At 47.8% G+C, this 22,535-nt stretch overlaps 1 protein-coding gene across 4 annotated transcripts in view; it reads right to left on the minus strand.

Annotated features, from left to right (window-relative positions):
* SGCD (sarcoglycan delta) overlaps positions 1–22,535 on the minus strand; it is a 941,570-nt gene that overhangs the window by 141,600 nt on the left and 777,435 nt on the right. For all 4 annotated transcript variants that reach the window (XM_085617619.1, XM_085617616.1, XM_085617618.1 and 1 more), the window contains 2 exons: positions 21,127–21,214; positions 19,643–19,762 (listed from right to left, as the gene is read on the minus strand). In XM_085617619.1, the coding sequence (XP_085473745.1) occupies positions 19,643–19,762; positions 21,127–21,214 (208 nt within the window). The remainder of the gene's footprint in view (positions 1–19,642; positions 19,763–21,126; positions 21,215–22,535) is intronic.

Consider the following 22,535-nt stretch of genomic DNA (forward strand, 5'->3'; position numbering starts at 1 on the left):
ATTGCCCATTCTAATTTAGTTCCACCTCTGGGCCCGCAGTCCGACCTTGTACTAATACGAAACTCTCAATTTAAGGTTTTATTTAAAAAGGTTTAGACTGAGCACCATTCACGCTCTGTGCATTACCTATGCAGGGATCGTGGTTTCAGACTCTCCCTAAATTTCCCTGCAACATCATATCCCCGCAGAGAGCGGCGCACTTTATGTTATTTTGCACGATCAATTCGTCTTTACGTAAAAAATTTATACATCCCATTTTAAACGCTACAAATATTAGACATTATCTGCCTGCTCTATACTCTTTACAACAATTAGACTTTACTGAAATATGTTATGCATTATTGAATTGAGTGCACTGATTTTATGCGTAGGTCTGAGATTTGATCGGCTTTTTATTAATGTTTTACTTCTTTATCATAAATCTTCTTAAATTTTATTTTAATTCAAGGAGATGTTTTACATATGATGATTGTGTGTAATCTATTTATGAAGCATACTATGCAATGTTTTTACTTGTTCTTTTATGATCTGAAATAGGCCGAAATAAAGAAATTATTGATTGGGACTAAAAAAAAAAAATCAAAGATTATCTGTCTATGTTGAATAATTCCTGCTGTCCAAGTGATGAAGCATTAGTTTTTCTGAGAGCAGGGTGCAGAATTAGCCACATATCCGTAGTCGCTTAAACCCATTTACTCCACAAATGTATAGGTCAGCGAATGGCTTCAAGCTCATTGAAGTGTTCATAAGCCCAGGCCAGTGGTAGCACAGGACACGCGTATCGCTCTTCACCCGCAGTCTTATGCTGGGACACGCCATGCTGCTGGTCTGGCAAAGGCTGGATACGAGCAGTGACGCGATGCGCTGCCAGAATGCTGACAAAATGGCGGGTTCCACTAATTGACCTGGAATAGCAATGCATTCATGAGACGCTGATAGAAGAGGAAACAAAGGGTACTGCTGAGGTGAAGACCTTGAACGACTTCCAGCTCCAATCAAAATGAGTAAATATTCATTGCATCCAGCCTTGGAATGTGGCTTCTCACAAGGGCCTGTGTAGCCCGGTGCTCGATGTCTCTGAGCGTTGGAGCTCCTCTCTCCCCAAAGCTGAGCCCGGGTCTAAAGAGCCTGCTGCAAGGAGGCGGGCCTGTAGACTGAACACTGGCCACAAGACTCACCCAGAGATCACCCCACAAACAGCGTGGGAGCTGCAGGACCCCAGCGACAAGCAGAGCTGCAATTATGAATCTCCAGGATAGGAGACTCAGCCCGGTGATGTCTCTTGGATCTCACTCCGCTGCACCAACATAAAGTGGAGCACACTGGCCCGAGGAGCCCTTTGCCTCTGTCCCACATAGCGTTGGGCACATGCTTAATCCTCTCTCAAATACAATGAAAGAGCCTGAAGCAGCACATAGGAGTCCTCCGCTGGTGATAATGATAGGCTGTGCAGTGTCCATCAACCACTGGGCTTTGCTCCCAGATCCAGATCATGGCACTGTGGTGACCAGTAGTTAGAAATCATGATTGCAAACATCTGTAGCCACCAGGCTGTACCCCTTGGTGTCCAAACCTAACCTGAGGCTGCAGTTTCCCCGGGGAACCCACTGAAGGTGAGGCAGGATCAGTCAGGCTAGAGTTAGCACCATTGATATGGCCATGATCAGTGTCTAATCTGTAAAGGAAAGAGTGCCGGTGCTGAAGCTCTGCTCAGAAGCCCGTGGCTGACATGATTATATGTCAGTGTGCCAAACACCAAGGCTGTGTAATTCTGAATCCGCATCAGGCCACTTTAATCCACTACAGACACGCCCTGCCCCATTACCTCACTGTTGCTGGTTCCTGCTTTTGCTCTTTGCGATGGTTTATTCATCTTTCTCTTCCTCGGGCATTCAGATTTGTGTGTTTTTCCCTCTCTTGCTTTCAGCAAATGTCTGATGCGGAAAAATGAGCTCTGATCCTCACAAATAAGTGCCGGTGGTCTCCACCGGTAACCACCAGCTAAAATGAAGCACTGTCCATGAGGTACCAAGAGAATTCAGCAATCTGGGCGTTAAAGAGTTTCACAACAATTCCAGTCCAATAAGTAGACGTGACACTTTGACATGTCGTGCACCCATCAATCCCCAAGGTACAGGTGAAGGAATTTCTTGACCATGGTGATTCAGTCCACAAACACCAGACTTTACAGTAAATCTCCAATATCCCTCTGAGCTAGTTCTCAGCAAATAGATAAAGAAGCACAAAATCATGAAGGGACTGTGAAAAATGTTCCATGACTGGGGCATTAGGACTAGCTTACTTTTTAGCCCACGTTGATTCACTTAGTGCATCATTTTTGTAGGATGACTAAGGAAAGGGGGGTGTATTATACAGTGTGGTTATGCAACCTCACCGTGTAATACACTTAACAACCCCTTTAGGCCCCTTGGGTTTTGTCCGTCAAACCCTCAGCTCAATCCTGGGTAGCTGTGTCTCTGAGCAGCAAGGCTTACACAGAGGAACAAGTGTTAAGAATGTAAACAGCACCAAAACAATTGAAGAATAAATCGACACAACACTCAAGAAATCTAACACCAATTTATAAAAACAGACTGTGTTTTTAATAAGAATTTAGACACTAGAACAAACATGATCCACCGGCGGGCTCCTGTGCTAGAGGTTTTATGGGCTTTGATACCCTCCTGAGAGTTCTGGGGATTTGAGGGTACCCTCCTTTTCCTTCTTGGGCCTGCCCCCAGTCTTAGGATCACCGCTCTAAGTCTTCTTGGGCATTCTTGTCCTTACCCACACATCTACTATATTGCCCAGCTCTCTGAGGCGAATATGCCTCCTTATCCCGCAGTCTTTTTGTCCGCAGGGATCCCAATGCGGTCGTTACAACGACTGCGTTGTGATTCCGCATACCATTACTCCGCAATTCGGAACAACGACTTGCAGAGGAGGGGCGCTGGATGTTGGAATAGTATGATTTACTATTCCAACTCCAGTCAGTGTGGACAGTAGGGAAGGTGTTGGATTTTAAATCCAACACCTCCCCCCCACCTCCGCAAGTCGTTTTTCCGACTTGCGGAGTAATGGTATGCAGAATCACAATGCGGTCGTTGTAACGACCGCGTTGTGATTCCCTGCATACAAAAAGTTTCGTTATAAACGTTGTTTACCCTCTGAGGCTAATTAGCTTTGAGTCTAATAGATGTTGGCGTAACTTTTCTGAAGGGAAATATGTAAGGGTGTTCTCCTTCACCAATTTATAGAGACATTCTTAAAGGTACTTTATCTGGTTAACTTTTACTCAACCATCCAATGATTTTACTGATGTATCTACAAAGTCAACCCAGGTTTGAGTTGCCCCCTTGTGTTTTCTTCTAAGCTTCTGTCTGTACTCCTCAGTAATGAGACAAACAACTCAACAAGTGCTGCCTTCATTTGTGTGTACCATTCTGCTACCTCATCCTCAAGTATAAGCAGTCTATCCCTGCCAACTATTGGTACCAACTCCAATTGTAGTGTTCCCACTGTTGTGTATCCACCTTCCTCATTTTGAGAGCTCTCTCACATGAGACTAGCCTCTTATCTATGTCATCCCCTAGTATAAAGCTAGAGACAATCCCTTTGGACAATCTGACTTGGGCATCTCGGTCAGAAACGCCAGTGTCTCTGTTGCTGTCACTATTCCCTTTGGGCCTCATGCCCAGCGTGGCTCTTCTTTCTTCAAGGGCCAGCTTCCATTCTTCCATTGCCAGGGCTCTCTCCTCAGGGTCGCCACTTCCTCTTGAAGGAATCTCCTGCTGCTATGTGAGCTCCGCACACTGCTGGCTGTAGAGTGCACTCTTTGTCTGGGGTAGGGGTGGAGGGCATCTGCTTGTCTCTCTCTTCTTCCTCACTACCTGAGGTATATCGTTTCCCAGTGCTGGTGGGGCTCTGTTGGCTTCCTCCCAATCCTTGAGGGACTTCACCAGATTCTTTATTTTTGCCTTTCATCCCACAATGATCCTTCTGTCCTTGTACAACTCCATCAGATCCTTTCTTTCGAGAGTGAACAGATTGCGCAAGTCAAGCTCCATGTTCCTCCTGCTCAATGACTTGCAGGAACTTTTCAAAATCTTTTTGGAACTCTTTCAAACTTTTTGAAACCTTTGGAAACTTTGTCATAACTTTTAATACTTTTTCAAAAGTACAGCAACTCCTTGGAAACAATGTCTCTGCCAACTGTAGAATTCAACAACTGCTTGAGAATTTATGGACTTTTTTTCCAGGTGTTGACCTATGTGTATTCTCAAAGGTCTTGACTTCAACAACTGTATGGTACTGCTAAACACAAGTTCTGTATCTCACAGCTAGGTACCAGTATAAGGAAATGGAGTGTATTACATGGTGTGGCTGAGCAACATCACCATGTAATACACTTACCAACCTCTTTAGGACCCTTGGGTTTCATATGTCAAACCCTCAGCTCAATCCTGGGTAGCCGTGGCACCGAGCAGCAAGGTTTACACATAGGAACAAGTGCTAAGCATTTAAACAGCACCAAAACAATTGAAGAAGAAATCAAAACGGCACTCAAAAAATCCAATACCAATTAAAAAAAAATAATCATTTATTATAAGAATTTAGACACAAGAACAAAAAAGATCCACTAGAAGGTCCTGGTTACAGGGTTGACGTCCTATGAAGTACTCTAAATTCTGGCAAAGTCCAATCGCCACTGGACTACCAGTCACCGGTTGTCGCGGTCACAGGCCAATCATTTCTGGGTTGATAAATTTCCTTCTGAAGTTCCCAGCAACTCTTCGACAGCCCTGCCGGCCTCAGTTAACTCGGGTACAACTCTGTCTTAGGTCTTGGTGCTGCACGGTGGTAGTTGTAGAAGCTTGAATACTTTGTGCTACCAAGTTGTCCCAGCAGGCTTCTTCAGCTGTTGTGTCCCTGTGTTGTGACTGGGAGGCCAGTAGCTAGCCCTTGCAATTCTCTTGGCTTGGTTGGGATCTGGAGACAGCTTCTCCCTGAGCAGGATATAGCTGGTACAGTGTCTCTCTTGGCTAGTCACCAGATGCATCAGGTGCAGTTCTCATTGGTGCTGCCTATCTTTGATGGTCCATAGATGAAGCAAGGCAGTCCTTCTTCAGTCCTTCTTCCAAGACAGTCAAGATCCAAGATTTAGGTGCCAGAGGTGTCCTATTTATCTTCAGAAAATGCCCTCAGGTTAGGATGTGGTTGGTAGCCAATGGGCTACCGGGTTTCCTCCTTCCTAGTGACCAGTTCCTGTGGAGTGTGACATCTGGCTATCCCAGGATGCACCATTCTGCCCACTCCCAAGAGGGTGAGCCCCCCCCTCTTGATAGTCAGAGCTCCATAGCACAACCCCCGAGGTTTGGCTATTAAGGGGCTACACGCTCCTAGAAAAAAATGTTTTGACAACTGGCTTCTCCTCTCCTGTCCCCAGTACCAGCCTGCCTACCTAAACAATAGAGCAGCCCCTCTCCCAAGTGTTATCCATTTGCCCTTCAAAGGTGGCTTCTGCTTTAAAGCTCAAATTTTGGGCGAACACTCGTGTGGCTTCCTGCAGGAGAGAGGTAACACCTCTCTCTCTCTCGTGCAGGCCCCTATTGTGTCCTTTCCTGAGAATCTTTAGCATATTTCCACAGGAGGGCAGAAAACTGTATGCAGGAAAAGCCCTGTGTACATCAGCAGCGGCGGTTCCTCGAGGGAGTGCTGTGGGGCGGTGAGACGGGGCTGGGGAGGGGCAGGGTGGAGGGTAGTAAACTCCGGAATTGGGCTAAATGGAGTTGAGTAAAGAAATGAAGAAATAAAACGAATTACATTGCACACTGCATCGCCGATTTGGCATTGCAGCGCGCACAATGTAATTTGTTTTGTTTATTTATTTCTTTACTCAACTTTGTTCGACCGAATTCCGGAGTTTACTACCCCCCGCCCAGCACCCTCCTCCGCTCGCCTCACCGCCCCACAGGACGCCCTTGAGGAGCCGCCACTGTACATCAGTAAGTGGGCACTGGAAACCGTGGGCAGCTAAAGTGGAGACTTCCAAAGTTGCACTTTGCCCACCAGTGACATTAAATGTTATTTAACCATTAAATCTGATTTAATCACCGATTCTTTTGATACCAAATAGTTCCAACCTTAGTAGTCCCATTCACAAGTTAGGAGGGCGGGGTGCCAGCATGTAACTCTATACTTGCCAATGAGGCTAGTAGCCTTTCCACAGAAAAAAAAAACAATCTATTGTTTTTACTGATGGAACATGTAAAAGTACATGTTCCACTTTCAAATACGCAGCACCCTGCCTTGGGTCTCTATAGGCCTGCCATAGGGGTGACTTACATAAAAAGGGAGGTTTGGGCTTTGATATTACTTTAAAAGGCAAAGTTGAGTTATCAGTTTTAAACTGCCCTTCCAGTCTGCTGTGGCAGAAAGGGAGCCATGTTGTATTTTCTCCTCCTCCGGGTGGCACAACACAAGTGCTGCAGGCCCTAGGGGACACTCTAACTTTCAGGCCCTGGATACCCCTGGAACATCTACTAGGGACTTAAAATAAGTTAGGCTATGCCAATTGGGACAAGCCAGTCAAGCATGCAGCATTTTAAGCGTCACAGCACACACACTCCTGTTTAGCAGGGCTCAGGACATTTGAGAGCCATTACACCAGTATCTAGAAGTCAAAATGGTGGCAAAAAGTCAGGGTAAACATGCAAACAGCCTGTTTCGTTGAAATTCTCTGGCCCAATCCGGCCTATCAAAGACAAATTTAAGAAGCAGTATCTGAACAAACTGCTGAGCAACACAAAAATTGCAAAACAAATGCCCCAATCATAAAAAAAATCCTTTGAATGCCTTTAGTACAGTTAAGGCCACTGTTCTTTCTATCATATTGTGTTATTTGTTCTCAAACATAATCTCATGGCTGGACATTATCTCTTGGCCATGAGTGGTAATTAGTTTTGTTATACTGCATATGGTCCCCGCCTTCAATCTCCCTTTCCTTTCCTGATGGCCGGCTACCTTAGACACTTAAGGATGCAGTGAAGGTGCAAAGTATCCGGCGTCGAGGTCGGTAGGGAACCCAAGCTGTCTTATGTCTGATTCTGTGGTTCATATAGTCCCCAGGATCGGGGTTAATGCCTTTCAGTCAGACCCTCGAGGGGATTCCAGGCACAAGTATGCTGCAGTGCCTTGGAAATATTGAGGCCTTTTTAAAAGACGCAACCAATGTATATCACCATTGGTGTAGACAAGACGTGTAAGAATGCAACTTGGCATCAAGGTATATTAAATGCTTTCTCAAGGTTTTAATCAATAAAAAATATTTTTGATGGACTACTTTATGACACTGGAAAAGACAAATCCAACAGCACTTTGAAGACTTTAACCACCATTGCAGTGTTAAACAATCACCTTGATCAAGGAGCCACGTCTGATATATGGAGTCCAGAATACACACAAGTACATATTCGAGGAAAGTCAATGTCAAGAAGCTCTAATATCCCTAGTAGCCAAGGACGGGAGGCAGTAGCGAGCACGTGACCAGATGCGGTGTATTTCCTCTGATGGGGAAGCTTTATTGACACATTAGACAGGATGAGGACCCATTAAAGCTGAGGATCCAGCTGAACAGCAGGCATGGATCACGAAAGGGGGGTGCTATGCCAGCCTGGTCAGGGTCTGGCTAGATGCCGTATAAAGAACAGATGTTGCATACTTTTTAGAAGCTATTGAAACCATGGAAGGAAGTGTGGACATTCCTGAGACACATTTCTATACAGAAAAAAGCGTAGTATAGCAAATTAATATCAGATTAGAGATTTCACATGGGAAATTTAGCAGATGTTGTTTAAGTATGAAGTGCAGATTGATAAACTGGAGCTAATTCTATAAAGATTCGTTGGAAATGTGAGGAGCTAACAGAGAGGGACATTTGCATTCTTTAAACCAATCTACCTTTACTTGACCTAAGTAAATACCAAATTGTTCATAGCGGTTTGCCAACTCTTACCTTCCCTTACCTTACATTAGTGCATGCCCACTATTTGTAAAACCAAAAGCTCCTTACATGATCCAGGCATCCTTTACTGTGTTGACAGGTGTCAAAGTGGTCTGTTGGTACGACATTTCATTGTGTTTCTAAGTGGTTTGAGGTGAGTCGCACCGCTAGCGGATGGTAAGGTTGAAGTACACCTTTGGTCTGTTTAGTGACACGTTACATTGGGTAGGAGCAGGACAGATTTGGTTATGGATCTGTTTGGAGCATTAAGTGCATGGTTGCATGTGATTAGGGCTCCTGGTTTTATGGTATTTATTTTTTTGACATTTCCGTCTGTATTTATCCATATTTATTTTGAGTTTTGTGGAGAAATTAAGCTGAAATTAGTATATTTCCACATTTATTTAACTAATAAATATGCTTGAATGCCCGTCAGGTTTCAATGCTGTGAACATCCGCATAAGATAAATCAATGCACTTATATGAAAATATGATCAATTTCATTATCAACCTTGTGCATATCTACTGCTGTTAAATCCTCTTTACTAAAATTAATTTCTTTATTAACCCCTTACCTATCAATACATGCAGCTATTGGCCTGGCAATCATGGCAGACAGTATTTAGAATGACTCCAAAAGCAACCCAATTTCTAATTTTATCCACATTTAAAAATAAATACAGACAAGAAAATAAATGTTTTCTGTCTGTATTTATGTGTAAAAATCAGTAAAAACGCAAAACAGGGAGCTTTACATGTGATAAAGGAAATCGACTTTTGTTTCACTCTGATGTTCTCAACTAAACGATTACCCTTATCAAGGGGGAAATGGTGTAAGGTGTCACAGCTGGAGGTGTCTTTAGAATGGGAAGTGACATAGGGCCTCTCAGCTGGAATAGGAGGTGCTAAAGGGACTCTCAAACAGAGACGGAGGGAGAAGTGAGGTACAGCCTCTCAGAAGGGGAGGGGGGCTGGAGTAGGAAACAGAGACGGAGGGAGAAGTGAGGTCAGCCTCTCAGAAGGGGAGGGGGGGCTGGAGTAGGAAACAGAGACGGAGGGAGAAGTGAGGTACAGCCTCTCAGAAGGGGAGGGGGGGCTGGAGTAGGAGCTGGCGAAGGGACCCTCAGCAGTGAGGTAGAGAGGCAGGCGTGTCTGGGAACTGATGAGAGTAAGGGGTTTAACTGGAATACTGGGCTTGTGTGGGGTTATTTAGGCTGGACCCAGAGCCGGCTCTCGCTCGGAAAGTTCCCTGGGAGAACAGATATCTGGTGCCCTCGCTGCTGAATAAAACGAGGGAGCAGTGGACCCCTCTTGAGAGCTAAAACAGCAGTGACAGGCCTCTGAAAACAAGCACCTCCACCCCCCTCCCCCGCCACCAGCTCAGCCGAATCAGCCAAAGATTATTTGTGGATGCGTGGCAGCACGAGATAGGAGGGATGAGGGAGGGCAACAAAGGGGCCTGAGAGTATTAAAGCAGCTCACGAGCCATATTAAATGATTACAATTACTGTACACTGAATAGCTTGAGCCATGTAGGAGGGGCGCTGCTGTTTGCATGGCCCTAATGCAGACAGCTCGGTGCGCCCCTCCAAAGCTCTGCGCCTAATGGCCAGCACTATCTGTACCCTAATATGATGAAGAATAGATCAGCGTAGGAAAGAAGGACGCGATTCATTCAGTTTACAGCTTTCTTCCCCACAAGCAGGTACATTGTGGGTGATGCTGTCTCGTGTGGGTAGCAGGGCAGATATGGAGCCCCTCCCCTCCTACACATCACTTCCTGGCCAGCTCCCGCGACAGCACGAGGCCGGACACACGCAGCCGCATCTGCCGGCGACAAATCATTTTTATTTCCTTTCCAAGGGCCCAGTATTAAAAGTCTGAGCTGATCCCACCTCTGCCACTTTGTAATTTACTGACGATAAATGTTCATAAACAGTTTGAGTGAAAAATCCATAAAGCCATTCCGGCTTTATTTTAAGTTCCATTTAATGTCCCTCAAACATGATTTCATCAATGTCTCTCCATTAGCTGCTTCTCTGCCCAATAACTTCATTCTCAGCTATCCGTCAGGGAGTGCTGGAGCGTGCGACACCGGCCGTGCAGGCTGCGGCGTGCAGGCACTGCTGTCTGTCGGCTGAAGCTGTGCCGGCTCCTCCGTGCTGGCTGTAGACACACAGGCTACAGAGGAACTGGCTTCAGCGTGCAGGCTGTGGCTGTGCTGGCTGAAGGTGTGCCTGCTGCTCATGCGCTGGTTGCAGATGTGTCTGCTGCACATGGAATGGCTGCTGGTGTGCCTGCTACTCATGCGGTGGCTGCAGGTGCACCTTCTGCTCACGTGCTGGGTGCAAGTGTGGTTGCTGCTCATGCGCTGCCTGCAGGTGCACCTGCTGCGCATGGAATGGATGCAGGTGCACCTGCTGCACATGGAATGGCTGCTTGTGTGCCTGCTGCTCCTGTGCTGGATACAGGTTTGCCTGCTGCTCCTGTGCTGGATGCAGGTGTGTCTTGCTCCTGTGTTGTGGGAGGTGTGCATGTTGCTCATGCGCTGGCTGCAGAGGTGCTTGCTGCTCATGCGCTGGATGCAGGTGTGTCTGTTGCTCCTGTGCTGTGGGAGGTGTGCCTGCTGCTCATGCGCTGGATGCAGGTGTGCCTGTTGCTCCTGTGTTGTGGGAGGTGTGCATGTTGCTCATGCGCTGGCTGCAGAGGTGCTTGCTGCTCATGTGCTGGCTGCAGGTTTGTCTGTTGCTCCTGTGCTGTGGGAGGTGTGCTTGCTGCTCATGCGCTGGCTGCAGGTGTGCCTGCTGTGCTGCTCATGAGCTGCCTGCAGATATGCAGCCTCCATGAGTCCGCTGCAGGAGTGTAGGCTTTAGTGGTGGTCGCTGAAGGTGTGCAGAATTCTTGGGTACTAGCTGTATGGGTGTTGGCAGCAGAGGGGCTGACTGTAGGGCTGTGCCCATGCTGAGACTGATTCCTGAGCTGCTCTGTGAAGAGGGGCTCGCTGGGTGAAGCACTACTCGTGGATCGATGGCTGCAGCAGTTCAGTGTGCAGTGGCACCGGTGAGGAGGTTGGACGTGAATGTAATGCTGTCTGCACGAGGTGCAAGCTATGCTGGGGGTAAGAAGCTTCATGTGCTGGTGGCTGGAGTCACAAGGTGCAGATGCAGAGGTGCTGGGTGTACATGAAGCTCAGTGCTGGCAGCAGGAGGCGTCAAAAGTGTGGGTACACGACGAGCAGAAGGGGTGCAGTCGCTGTGTGCAGGAGCAGCTGGGTGCAGTATGAGCTGGGTGCAGGTGAGGCATGAAGGGATGAGTGCAGATGAGGAACAATGAGCTGGGCTTAGAAGAGGCGCGGCGAACCAGGCGCAGAAGGAGTTGGGGGCTGTATGAGCAGGTGCTGAAGCCACACAATCAGCTGGGCATAGACGCGGCCCGATGATGGGCGCAGGAGCAGCTGGGTGCGGTATGAGCTGGGTGCAGATGCAGTATCAATCAATGAGTAGATTTGTAGAGTGCTTCTCGTCACCCATGAGGGTATCCAGGAGCTCATCACAACTGACCAGTCAGCTCAGGTACGATCAGCTGGGTGCTGAAGGGGTACGATCAGCTGGGTGCAGAAGAGGTACGATGAGCTGGATGCAGAAGAGGTATGAAGAGGTGGGTGCTGAAGGGGTAGGATCAGTAGATGCAGAAGAGGTCAGTTGAGCTGAGTGCTGAAGGGGTACGATGAGCTGGGTGCTGAAGGGGTACGATGAGCTGGGTGCTGAAGGGGTACGATCAGCTGGGTGCAGAAGAGGTACGATGAGCTGGATGCAGAAGAGGTATGAAGAGGTGGGTGCTGAAGGGGTAGGATCAGTAGATGCAGAAGAGGTCAGTTGAGCTGAGTGCTGAAGGGGTACGATGAGCTGGGTGCTGAAGGGGTACGATCAGCTGGGTGCAGAAGAGGTACGATGAGCTGGATGCAGAAGAGGTATGAAGAGGTGGGTGCTGAAGGGGTAGGATCAGTAGATGCAGAAGAGGTCAGTTGAGCTGAGTGCTGAAGGGGTACGATGAGCTGGGTGCTGAAGGGGTACGATCAGCTGGGTGCAGAAGAGGTACGATGAGCTGGATGCAGAAGAGGTATGAAGAGGTGGGTGCTGAAGGGGTAGGATCAGTAGATGCAGAAGAGGTCAGTTGAGCTGAGTGCTGAAGGGGTACGATGAGCTGAGTGCTGAAGGGGTACGATGAGCTGGATGCAGAAGAGGTATGAAGAGGTGGGTGCTGAAGGGGTAGGATCAGTAGATGCAGAAGAGGTCAGTTGAGCTGAGTGCTGAAGGGGTACGATGAGCTGGGTGCTGAAGGGGTACGATCAGCTGGGTGCAGAAGAGGTACGATGAGCTGGGTGCAGAAGAGGTATGAAGAGGTGGGTGCTGAAGGGGTAGGATCAGTAGATGCAGAAGAGGTCAGTTGAGCTGAGTGCTGAAGGGGTACGATGAGCTGGGTGCTGAAGGGGTACGATCAGCTGGGTGCTGAAGGGGTACGATCAGCTGGGTGCAGAAGAGGTACGATGAGCTGGGTGCTGAAGGGGTACGATCAGCTGGGTGCTGAAGGGGTACGATGAGCTGGGTGCTGAAGGGGTACGATCAGCTGGGTGCAGAAGAGGTACGATGAGCTGGATGCAGAAGAGGTATGAAGAGGTGGGTGCTGAAGGGGTAGGATCAGTAGATGCAGAAGAGGTCAGTTGAGCTGAGTGCTGAAGGGGTACGATGAGCTGGGTGCTGAAGGGGTACGATGAGCTGGGTGCTGAAGGGGTACGATCAGCTGGGTGCAGAAGGAGTACGATAAGCTGGGTGCAGAAGAGTTGCAATCAGCTGGGTGCTGAAGGGGTACGATGAGGTAGGTGCAGAAGCCGTTGGGTGCAGGTATGAGCTCTGTGCTGAAGACATTTGATGAGATGGGCGCAGATGTGGTATGACGACAGCAGTCCAGAAGCAGCTGGGTGCAGTATGAGCCTGGTGCCGGCGAGGTATGACGTAAAAGTGCTGGGGCAATGCTGTGCCTGGATTATAAGGTGTTGGGCGAGTGAGATGCAGAAGATGTGTTGGCTTCGGGGTATGCTTGGTGCAGGCGTGGCTGCAGCCGCGGGCGCTGCAGGTAAGAGCGGTGGGGCAGGCTGGGGGGGATTTTGAGAGACGAATACAAGAAAATTAAATAAATAATAAATGTTCCCTCGTGATCTTCTCTCGAAATCCCCCCCCCCCCCCGCCGGCCCCACCGCTCTGACCTGCATCGGCCGCAGCTGCGGGGCTGGACACAGTATGATCTGAAGTTTGAGCTGCTTGGTTTAAGAGAAGGAATAGGGGGGCAACTGCATAGGGTGGAATGAGGAGCTGGCGGTGCTGATGCTGGCTATAGAATGTTCTGCTGGTGCACTGGATGCAAGCAGAGGTTCATCTGGCTGCAGAAGATGCTGGCTTTAGGAGGCGCTGTTATGTGTAAGAGATCCCAGGGGCAGAAGGTACCATCTTTGCAGAAATGCACTGCAGATGTGTCACTGGGCACAGAGAGCACAGGGCGCAGGAAGCGCTGGGCTGGGGAGCAAGGCGCTAAACTACTTGCTGCGGAGATACTGGCACAAGAGTCCTTATCTCTATGGATTGATCAATCAAAGCCTGGAACTATCTGAGGCGGCGGTCCCACGTGTATATTTGTACTTTTCTTTCACGGAAGTTCAGCGCCTGTTCATTGCCACTTGATGGCCCTTGCTGCCAGGGATCATCGTCAGTGTGCCAGCTCCAGGGTGCCACCCAGTAGAGTTCTAGAACTGGCGGAGCCGCGGAGCACAACAAGTGTTTCTTCTTTAATTCCCAGAGTGTTCTCTCGCTGGTCTGGATCTGAAGTGACCGCCATCTTTGGTTCCCATCCCGCCCGTAACCCTCCTTGGTATCAATGACTGAAGATACAAGGTGTCCATTTGAAGGTGACGTATGGGGCTTTCATGCCTGCAAAGTGAGCGTGCTCTACACCAATAGAAACACTAGAATAATAGTGTAACATCATAGAAATAAAGACAGCACATTTCAAGGTAATACATACAGCCTGTGGATGAGTTCAGATTGCAAACCTCCATTTACTCTTAAAGAGGGCTTTAAGTGGGATGACAAAACTGGTGGGTCTCTCAAAGGGGCGTGGCAACTGTAATTAAGGGCGTGGCTTAAAACACGTAAGCTGAACATCTGTGTTTAGCATAGTGTGCCGCCCGACTTCTATTTTGCTGTTCCTGTCATTGCATCCAGATATATGATACGAGTCACATCACACCTACAAGTCAGGACTATTGGCTTTGTCAATGGTTGCTAGTTGCATAAGATAAATAAGCAGCAACTATGGCTTGTGTATAATACTGAAAAAACTTCCACTTAAATCCTGGTGACACCACAACAATGTTTCTGCTCCTGAGGTGCAAAAGGAGAAGGGAATCCAGAGAGAAAATGACTCTCTTTAAAGGATTTCCCTTCCCCTAAAATGCTCACCACGCGCACATCGATGTGCTTGCTGTCACTGCACTACGGGGAAAAAACGGACGCCTGTGCCAGGCAAAAAACAGAGCCCGTGCCCCGACAGAGACCCGTTTCGAGGCCCCCTTAAAACAAGCATTGGCATAGCCAATAGGTCTCGCCTTTGGAACATTATAAGTTGCATAACTAAATAGTTATAAGGTCCCAAAAGCGAGACCTATTGGCTATGCAAAGTGGCCGTGCGGCCGCGAAAGTGATCGCGATCACATCAAACATCAAAGCGGCCGTGAAAGTGAAAGTGATCGCATCAAAAGGGCCGTGAAAGTGTAAGTAATCGCGGTAAAGTGCGGCGCGCGCGCCCGCGCACATGCACTGTAGCTCTAGGCTGGCCTGGTAGCACTTTTTGGAGCCCTCTCAACAAGTCTCGCCAGACCAGCGCATGCGCTGGGTCAGGCGAGACCTAAAAACTGCGGGTGCTCAGAGCCCGTGAGACCGACCCACTTAAAGCCATGCTCTTAAAGGAACAGAGGGTACTCTCTGCCTCCCGGAGACTGCATTTTCTTACTGGTTAGTCTTGTGATGTATTAATTTAAATTCCCAGTTTGGCCTTAACCCTAATAGCTCACCTTTCAAGACTGGAGCATTCCGGCGCAACAGAAAAAGTATTTTCTACAAATAAGCTGTAAGAATGTGTTCTTTTTGTCCACACAGAGGCTTGAACTAGAGAACCTGGAGTCAAGGGGCGCTCGGGGCACCAATGTCATGGAAGTAATAGTATGCAGTGTAATGGACCAGAGGGGAGAACAAACCGTTTCATTCCTGAACTTGGATACAACTCCTTGACATACATTTCCAGAGCCTGTAGAAAAAGCTCAGCTCATAGGTGCTGACTCTGAAGCCACAGGTTACAGAAGCCTAGCTCATATGTGCTGGCTAAGAAGCCACATGTTGCAGGAGCCTAGCTCATAGGTGCTGGCTATGAAGCCACAGGTTGCAGGAGCCAATAGTAGCCTAGCTCGTAGGTGCTGGTTATGAAGCCACAGGTTGCAGAAGCCTAGCTCATAGGTGCTGGCTATGAAGCCACAGGTTGCAGGAGCCTAGCTCATAGGTGCTGGCTATGAAGCCACAGGTTGCAGGAGCCAATAGTAGCCTAGCTCGTAGGTGCTGGTTATGAAGCCACAGGTTGCAGAAGCCTAGCTCATGGGTGCTGGCTATGAAGCCACAGGTTGCAGAAGCCTAGGTCATGGGTGCTGGCTATGAAGCCACAGGTTGCAGAAGCCTAGCTCATGGGTGCTGGCTATGAAGCCACAGGTTGCAGAAGCCTAGCTCATAGGTGCTGGCTATGAAGTCACATGTTGCAGAAGCCTAGCTCATAGGTGCTGGCTATGAAGCCACAGGTTGCAGAAGCCTAGCTCATGGGTGCTGGCTATGAAGCCACAGGTTGCAGAAGCCTAGCTCATGGGTGCTGGCTATGAAGCCACAGGTTGCAGAAGCCTAGCTCATGGGTGCTGGCTATGAAGCCACAGGGTGCAGAAGCCTCGCTCATAGGTGCTGGCTATGAATCCACAGGTTGCAGAAGCCAGGCTCATGGGTGCAGGCTATGAAGCCACAGGTTGCAGAAGCTCAGCTCATGGGTGCTGGCTATGAAGCCACAGGTTGCAGAAGCCTAGCTCATAGGTGCTGGCTATGAAACCACAGGTTGCAGAAGCCTAGCTCATGGGTGCTGGCTATGAAGCCGCAGGTTGCAGAAGCCTAGCTCATAGGTGCTGGCTATGAAGCCACAGGTTGCAGAAGCCTAGCTCATGGGTGCAGGCGACGAAGCCACAGGTTGCAGAAGCCTAGCTCATGGATGCTGGCTATGAAGCCAGAGGTTGCAGAAGCCTAGCTTATGGGTGCTGGCTATGAAGCCACAGGTTGCAGGAGCCTAGCTTATGGGTGCTGGCTATGAAGCCACGGGTTGCAGAAGCCTAGCTCATAGTTGCTGGCTATGAAGCCACAGGTTGCAGAAGCCTAGCTCATGGGTGCTGGCTATGAAGCCACAGGTTGCAGAAGCCTAGCTCATGGTGCTTCACTCCCTCTTCAACTTAGATGCAACCCCAACTTGCAATCTTTCCGCAAACAATTAAAGACCCTTTTGTTTGCTAGATCCAACCTGTCCTAAACTTCTGCCGTACCTTCCTACTCTGTCTACATCCTCAGCGCTTGGACGCCCGTGGGGCAGCAATCGCGCTTTACAAATCGATATACAATACAATACAATACAATACAATAAAGCCACAGGTTGCAGAAGCCTAGCACATGGGTGCTGGCTATGAAGCCGCAGGTTGCAGAAGCCTAGCTCATAGGTGCTGGCTATGAAGCCACAGGTTGCAGAAGCCTAGCTCATGGGTGCAGGCTATGAAGCCACAGGTTGCAGAAGCCTAGCTCATGGGTGCAGGCTATGAAGCCACAGGTTGCAGAAGCCTAGCTCATAGGTGCTGGCTATGAAGCCACAGGTTGCAGGCTATGAAGCCACAGGTTGCAGAAGCCTCGCTCATGGGTGCTGGCTATGAAGCCACAGGTTGCAGAAGCCTAGCTCATGGGTGCAGGCTATGAAGCCACAGGTTGCAGAAGCTCAGCTCATAGGTGCTGGCTATGAAGCCACAGGTTACAGGAGCCTAGCTCATGGGTGCAGGCTATGAAGCCACAGGTTGCAAAAGCCTAGCTCATAGGTGCTGGCTATGAAGCCACAGGTTACAGGAGCCTAGCTCATAGGTGCTGGCTATGAAGCTACAGGTTGCAGGAGCCTAGTTCATAGTTGCTGGCTATGAAGCCACAGGTTGCAGAAGCCTAGCTCATAGTCTATGAAGCCACAGGTTGCAGAAGCCTAGCTCATAGGTGCTGGCTATGAAGCCACAGGTTGCAGAAGCCTAGCTCATGGGTGCTGGCTATGAAGCCACTGGTTGCAGGAGCCAATAGAAGCCTAGCTTATAGGTGTTGGCTATGAAGCCACCGGTCGCAGGAGCCAATAGCTGGAGGTGGTACTGCTCGAAGAAGGCTCCATTCTTTAAACACTTGCTAGCTTGCCTGTCCTAACAACAGCCTCAGAGATGACTTGTGGATTACTTTAAAACATTTAGTCTTCACAGGTCATGGCAGAGGGCAGGAGTGCTTGAATGGCTAACAAGGAGGCACAAAACTCTAGCAAGAAATGAAGCGATCTTCTAACTCAACTGTTTTTGAAATCCAATAGCTTTTTACATGAACGTGACAAAATGATATATAGAAGGAATACAAGATCGTTGCATTGTTTCAACTATTTCAGTGAGAGACAAAATATAAACAAACATCATTTGTATCAAAAGTTCTTGGAGTTTGTTAACCCTGTTCCCAAGAGACCTATCCATATTTTGCCTTCCATGTTATTTTTTTTTAACAGGATTTATTGAACGATAAAAAAAAAGTACAAAATATAATTTTTTTAACTTTATTTCATTGAATTTCCAATTTTGGTGCCGATTTCGATCCGGTAAGAAAAATTCCCGTACGAATCGTATCTGTATTTTTGTACGTACGAATCGTACAAGTCCCGTACAAATGACCAAGTACAAATCGTACGTGGAAAATACATACGAATGACATCGGGAAAAGGCTACGACACGTCCCCGGACAGTTTTACGTACGATTCGTAAAACTGAAGTCCGAGCGCACAAGTACGATCCGTACCGTCCATCCGAATATACAAACGCATGTAAAACGCTCCGTCCGAATACACAACTGCATGTAAAACATCATGTATGGAGTGAACTGTGTACCACCCCTACCCCGGGCACACCTGAGCGAGGGGCACGAGTCGTACGGCCCCCCCAGCTCCCCACTCCTCCCACGTACATCCGCACCATACCCCCAGCCCCCCCAATGGACGCACCGTACCCCAGGACCCATACGTGTACATGCCGTACCCCCACCCCCTTATGTATGGTGCATACACCCCGTGTGTACGGTGCGTACCCCCACCCCCGTATGTACAGTGCGTACCCCCACCCCCTTATGTACGGTGCGTACCCCCAGCACGTAGCGATGGTGGTACGCACGTACATACGGGGTTGGGGGTATGTGCCGTACATATGGGGTGGGGGTACGCACCGTACACAAGGGGGTGGGGGTACGCACCGTACACACTGGGTGTACGCACCGTACATACGGGGTGTACGCACCGTACATACGGGGGTGGGGGTACGCACCGTACATACGGGGCGTACGCACCGTACATACGGGGGTGGGGGTACAGTGCGTACAGGTACGGGGCTGTGGTACGGAGGTGGGGTACGGCACGTACACGTATGGGTGCTGGGGTACGGTGCGTACATGGGGGGCTGGGGGTACGGTGCGGACGTGTAGGGATGGGGGTACGGTGCGTACCGAGCCCCCTTTTCGTCGTGCATCGCGGCGTACTTAGCTTTTCCGGCACTTTTTGGTTGCCGTAAAAATATTGCCGTGCGAGGTGCTGTGGGTACGAATCGTACTTACTGATCCGTAAAACGCTGCCTGACTCCGTGCGAATGTCGCGTACGCGGTGTCCCGGATCGGAATTGTGGGTATATTGTAGCCGGTCGGTGTTTTTTACGATTCGTACGGAAATGGTGTTTCTGTACGAATCGTACTTGCGGGTTTGTCAGGTGGTTTTCCCGGGTACGAGTCGGACGGAGAAAACGCTCCATCCGACGGTTCGTACCCGGGTTTTACCGGATCGGAATCGGCACCTAAATGTTTTTTCTCGCTTGCAAAGTTTTCTTTTTTGAATATATGTCTGGTGCGAAATTACAAAAGGGAGGCTGCTGAATCTCACTTTTATATACACTTCTTTACATAATTGTCCCATATTCCATTGGTGTGGCTTAAATTTCTTGATATATTTGACAACTTTAATGTGTAAAATATTAGATGTATTGCCACTTTTTAGGAGATCACCAAATTCTTTAACTCAAGGAGCAGCTGGCACAAGAAGAAGAGAAGACCACTGCTTAAAAAAACCATGAGTGCCAAGACTATTCCTCCAACCATTGTTTGTGTACATAACGTTCCTTGATAACTTCGGCTGATTTTCTGATTGACAATGCCTCAAGAAATGTCAATTCAATTTTTAATTAATAAGCAATCTTACCTAAAACACGCAATCTCTCCGCTCCGACGACCACCTCTTCGTTGGTTGCAGAAAAGAGCAATTTCCCCGAGTTTGACATCACCTGGAACCGCTTCCCGTAGGCATCGACACCCTGTGCGCCTGCAAGGGGAGGGAGGAGAGCAACTGAAGGATGCACGGATCAGCGGGTGTGGTGGCACCATCACTAGTCAAGGGCTGCCATCCTAGTACAGATCACTCACACTCTAATGCACCGTGGGAATTATAAACCATACTGGCTGAGGGAGATATTTGGGACCATATTAGGGACAAGAGACAGGATCCAAGAGCCTCTTCCTCCTGAGGATCCAACAGCAGTGGCCTAAGTACAGCCTGTAACTTGTGGCCCAATCATATCTGGGCATGCCCGCGACCATCACCAATGTGAACATGGATAAGCTGGTGACCATGGTAACTCCAACATGACTGTTTAACCCCGCCACACCCAATATTCCAGCATGATTGAGTACCTGCAGCACAATAGCCGATTCATTAAAAATGTATACCCTTGCAACTGGCAGCAACACCAAAATGACAAGGCAATCAAGATTCCAAAATGAGTGTGTCAGTCTGCGATTGTGTGCATTGCCATTTATAAATGGGCAAGCACTGAAACTATAAAAGTTTTGAAAACTTCTACTTCTAGGTTAATACAAATCAGAGCAAGCAAAACGATATATGTGACCACTATATGAACATCGAACAGCACATGGGCTATATTTTACTATGTAGAAGAAGCCCTCACTCTAGGGAAAAAGTCCCCGAGTTCCCAAAAGAAGGAACGCGATCCAATATTCATCAATATTGGGCATCAAATGATACACAATTTTGTTTATTAGTTTGTTTAATTCGTGCAAGAATTGCCTCATTCAAGAGTGATCAAAATGTTCAGGAGGAGTAACATTTCATTTGCAATATATTAATTAATTCATGAATAGGATTCGTCACACACATTTCAGCTCATCCCCATTAATTTCGGGCTTCTTCAGCCTTTCATCAGGGGATGTAAATTGAAGAAAGCGTACAAGTTGGCATCAAGTCTTAGTTGGTCGCCATGCCGACTTGGGATGAGCTGAAATTTGCATGACGCATCCTATTCATGGATTAATGAATATATTGCAAATGATATGTTACGCATCATGAACATTTTGAGCATTCTTGAATGAGAAATTCTTGAACTAATTAAACAAACTAATCAACGAAATTGTGTATCATTTGATGCCTAAAATTGATGAATGTTGGATCACGTTCCTTATTTCGGGAACTCAGCAGTGCACGTAAAGGGCATTTTTCCCTAGGGGGGAGCGCTTCTTCTACCTATTCCTCACGCCTTTGATCAGAAAGCGATACCTTACTGCACGCCCTCACCCTATTCGACGTATTATCACTTGTTCCCTTTCAGTTGAAATACACCGAGTGCGTGAGCCAACCGAATTACTATATTTTACTATAGCACTTATTCCTACCTGTTATTACTCGGGTCTGAACGTTCATGTCGTCGTCAAGTATATTCACTGTCACATTTCGGGCCGACTGGAGGTACAATGGATTACCCTTAAAAAAATGAAATGACATGTTAAAATAGAAAATACTTATGACTCACAACAATTGCATATGATAATATAAAATAGTTGACCATAAGCAAAAAACTTGTCAACTAGCATTTGAAGGCCTGTGAAAACAGAAATTCACATGGAAAAAACACAAGTTCTGTGCAGGCAAACTAAATGTAAGAGGCAGGCTAGACTAACAAGGCAGATTCAGAATGAGCAGCCTGGGAGAGGCATGTATGTGCAACTATAGAGGACCGTCTATTGTCCAAGCAACACTTGTTAACGAGGAAAAGGCATGGCAGATGATGAAAAATCTAACACGGTGGCCCATGGAGGATCAGGCATTGTGAACAGTAAAGGCTCAGGAATGGCCACTGATGAGGATCAGATTTGGCCACCAAGGGAGGATGAGGCACGGCCACCTACGAAGGACCAGGCACGCCTGCCTATGGAAGATGAGACTTTGATGCCTCTGAAGGATCCAGCATCGTAACCTACGGAGTATCAGGCATAACCATAATGGAGGCTCAGACATGGCCCAGCACAGAGGATCATTTATAGCCAATAATGAAAAATCTGGGATGGCCACAGGACCAGGGGCGAGCGCATGGTTGGACTGGAAGGAAAACACATCCTGGAAAATATTTTAATAAACACCCCCATGTTACACTGCGAAAGTATAGAAAGTGAGTCCTACACTCTTTCGGTGGAATTGGGGGCTCACTTACAAAGATCTTTATACATGGTTCCAAGCAAATCATTTAGCTGCATACTTTTCCAAACATATTTATTACAGGCAGAGAAATGTATACCATTTTCTAACATGTAACACTGACTTATAACACCCAAGAGTTTGTCGCTGCAGAGAAACAAGCAAGTGCCTAGGAGAAAACTGTATTTTATACAAACAAGGGAACCCGAAAAATGGCTAAGGACCACGGGTATCAATTATATATGTAGAAAACAATGGTCCTGAGCAGACACTAAATTTTACATAAAATTAAATATAGACCACAATGGGTTACTATACACATCCGATGTCCAGCCGGACAGGGGATTTTTATTTTTCAGATACTAAAGGATATGGTCAAAGATAATGAAAACACTACATTTATCGTGGGGCACAATCCTGCACCCTACAGCATGGGGAACGTGCGGGGGGAAAAAAAGGGAATAACAATGCAGACAGTTAAGGACAAACAACAGTTACAGGCAAAGACTGAGAGCCGTTGCAACTTGCAGGCATAAATGAAGTTGTAGCAAGTTTGACAAAATAGAGACCACAACGAGTAAGCACAATGGATATTTGTGGCACTATTTTT

The sequence above is a fragment of the Triturus cristatus genome, chromosome 7 (genome assembly GCF_964204655.1).
Source record: "Triturus cristatus chromosome 7, aTriCri1.1, whole genome shotgun sequence".
NCBI lineage: Eukaryota > Metazoa > Chordata > Amphibia > Caudata > Salamandridae > Triturus > Triturus cristatus.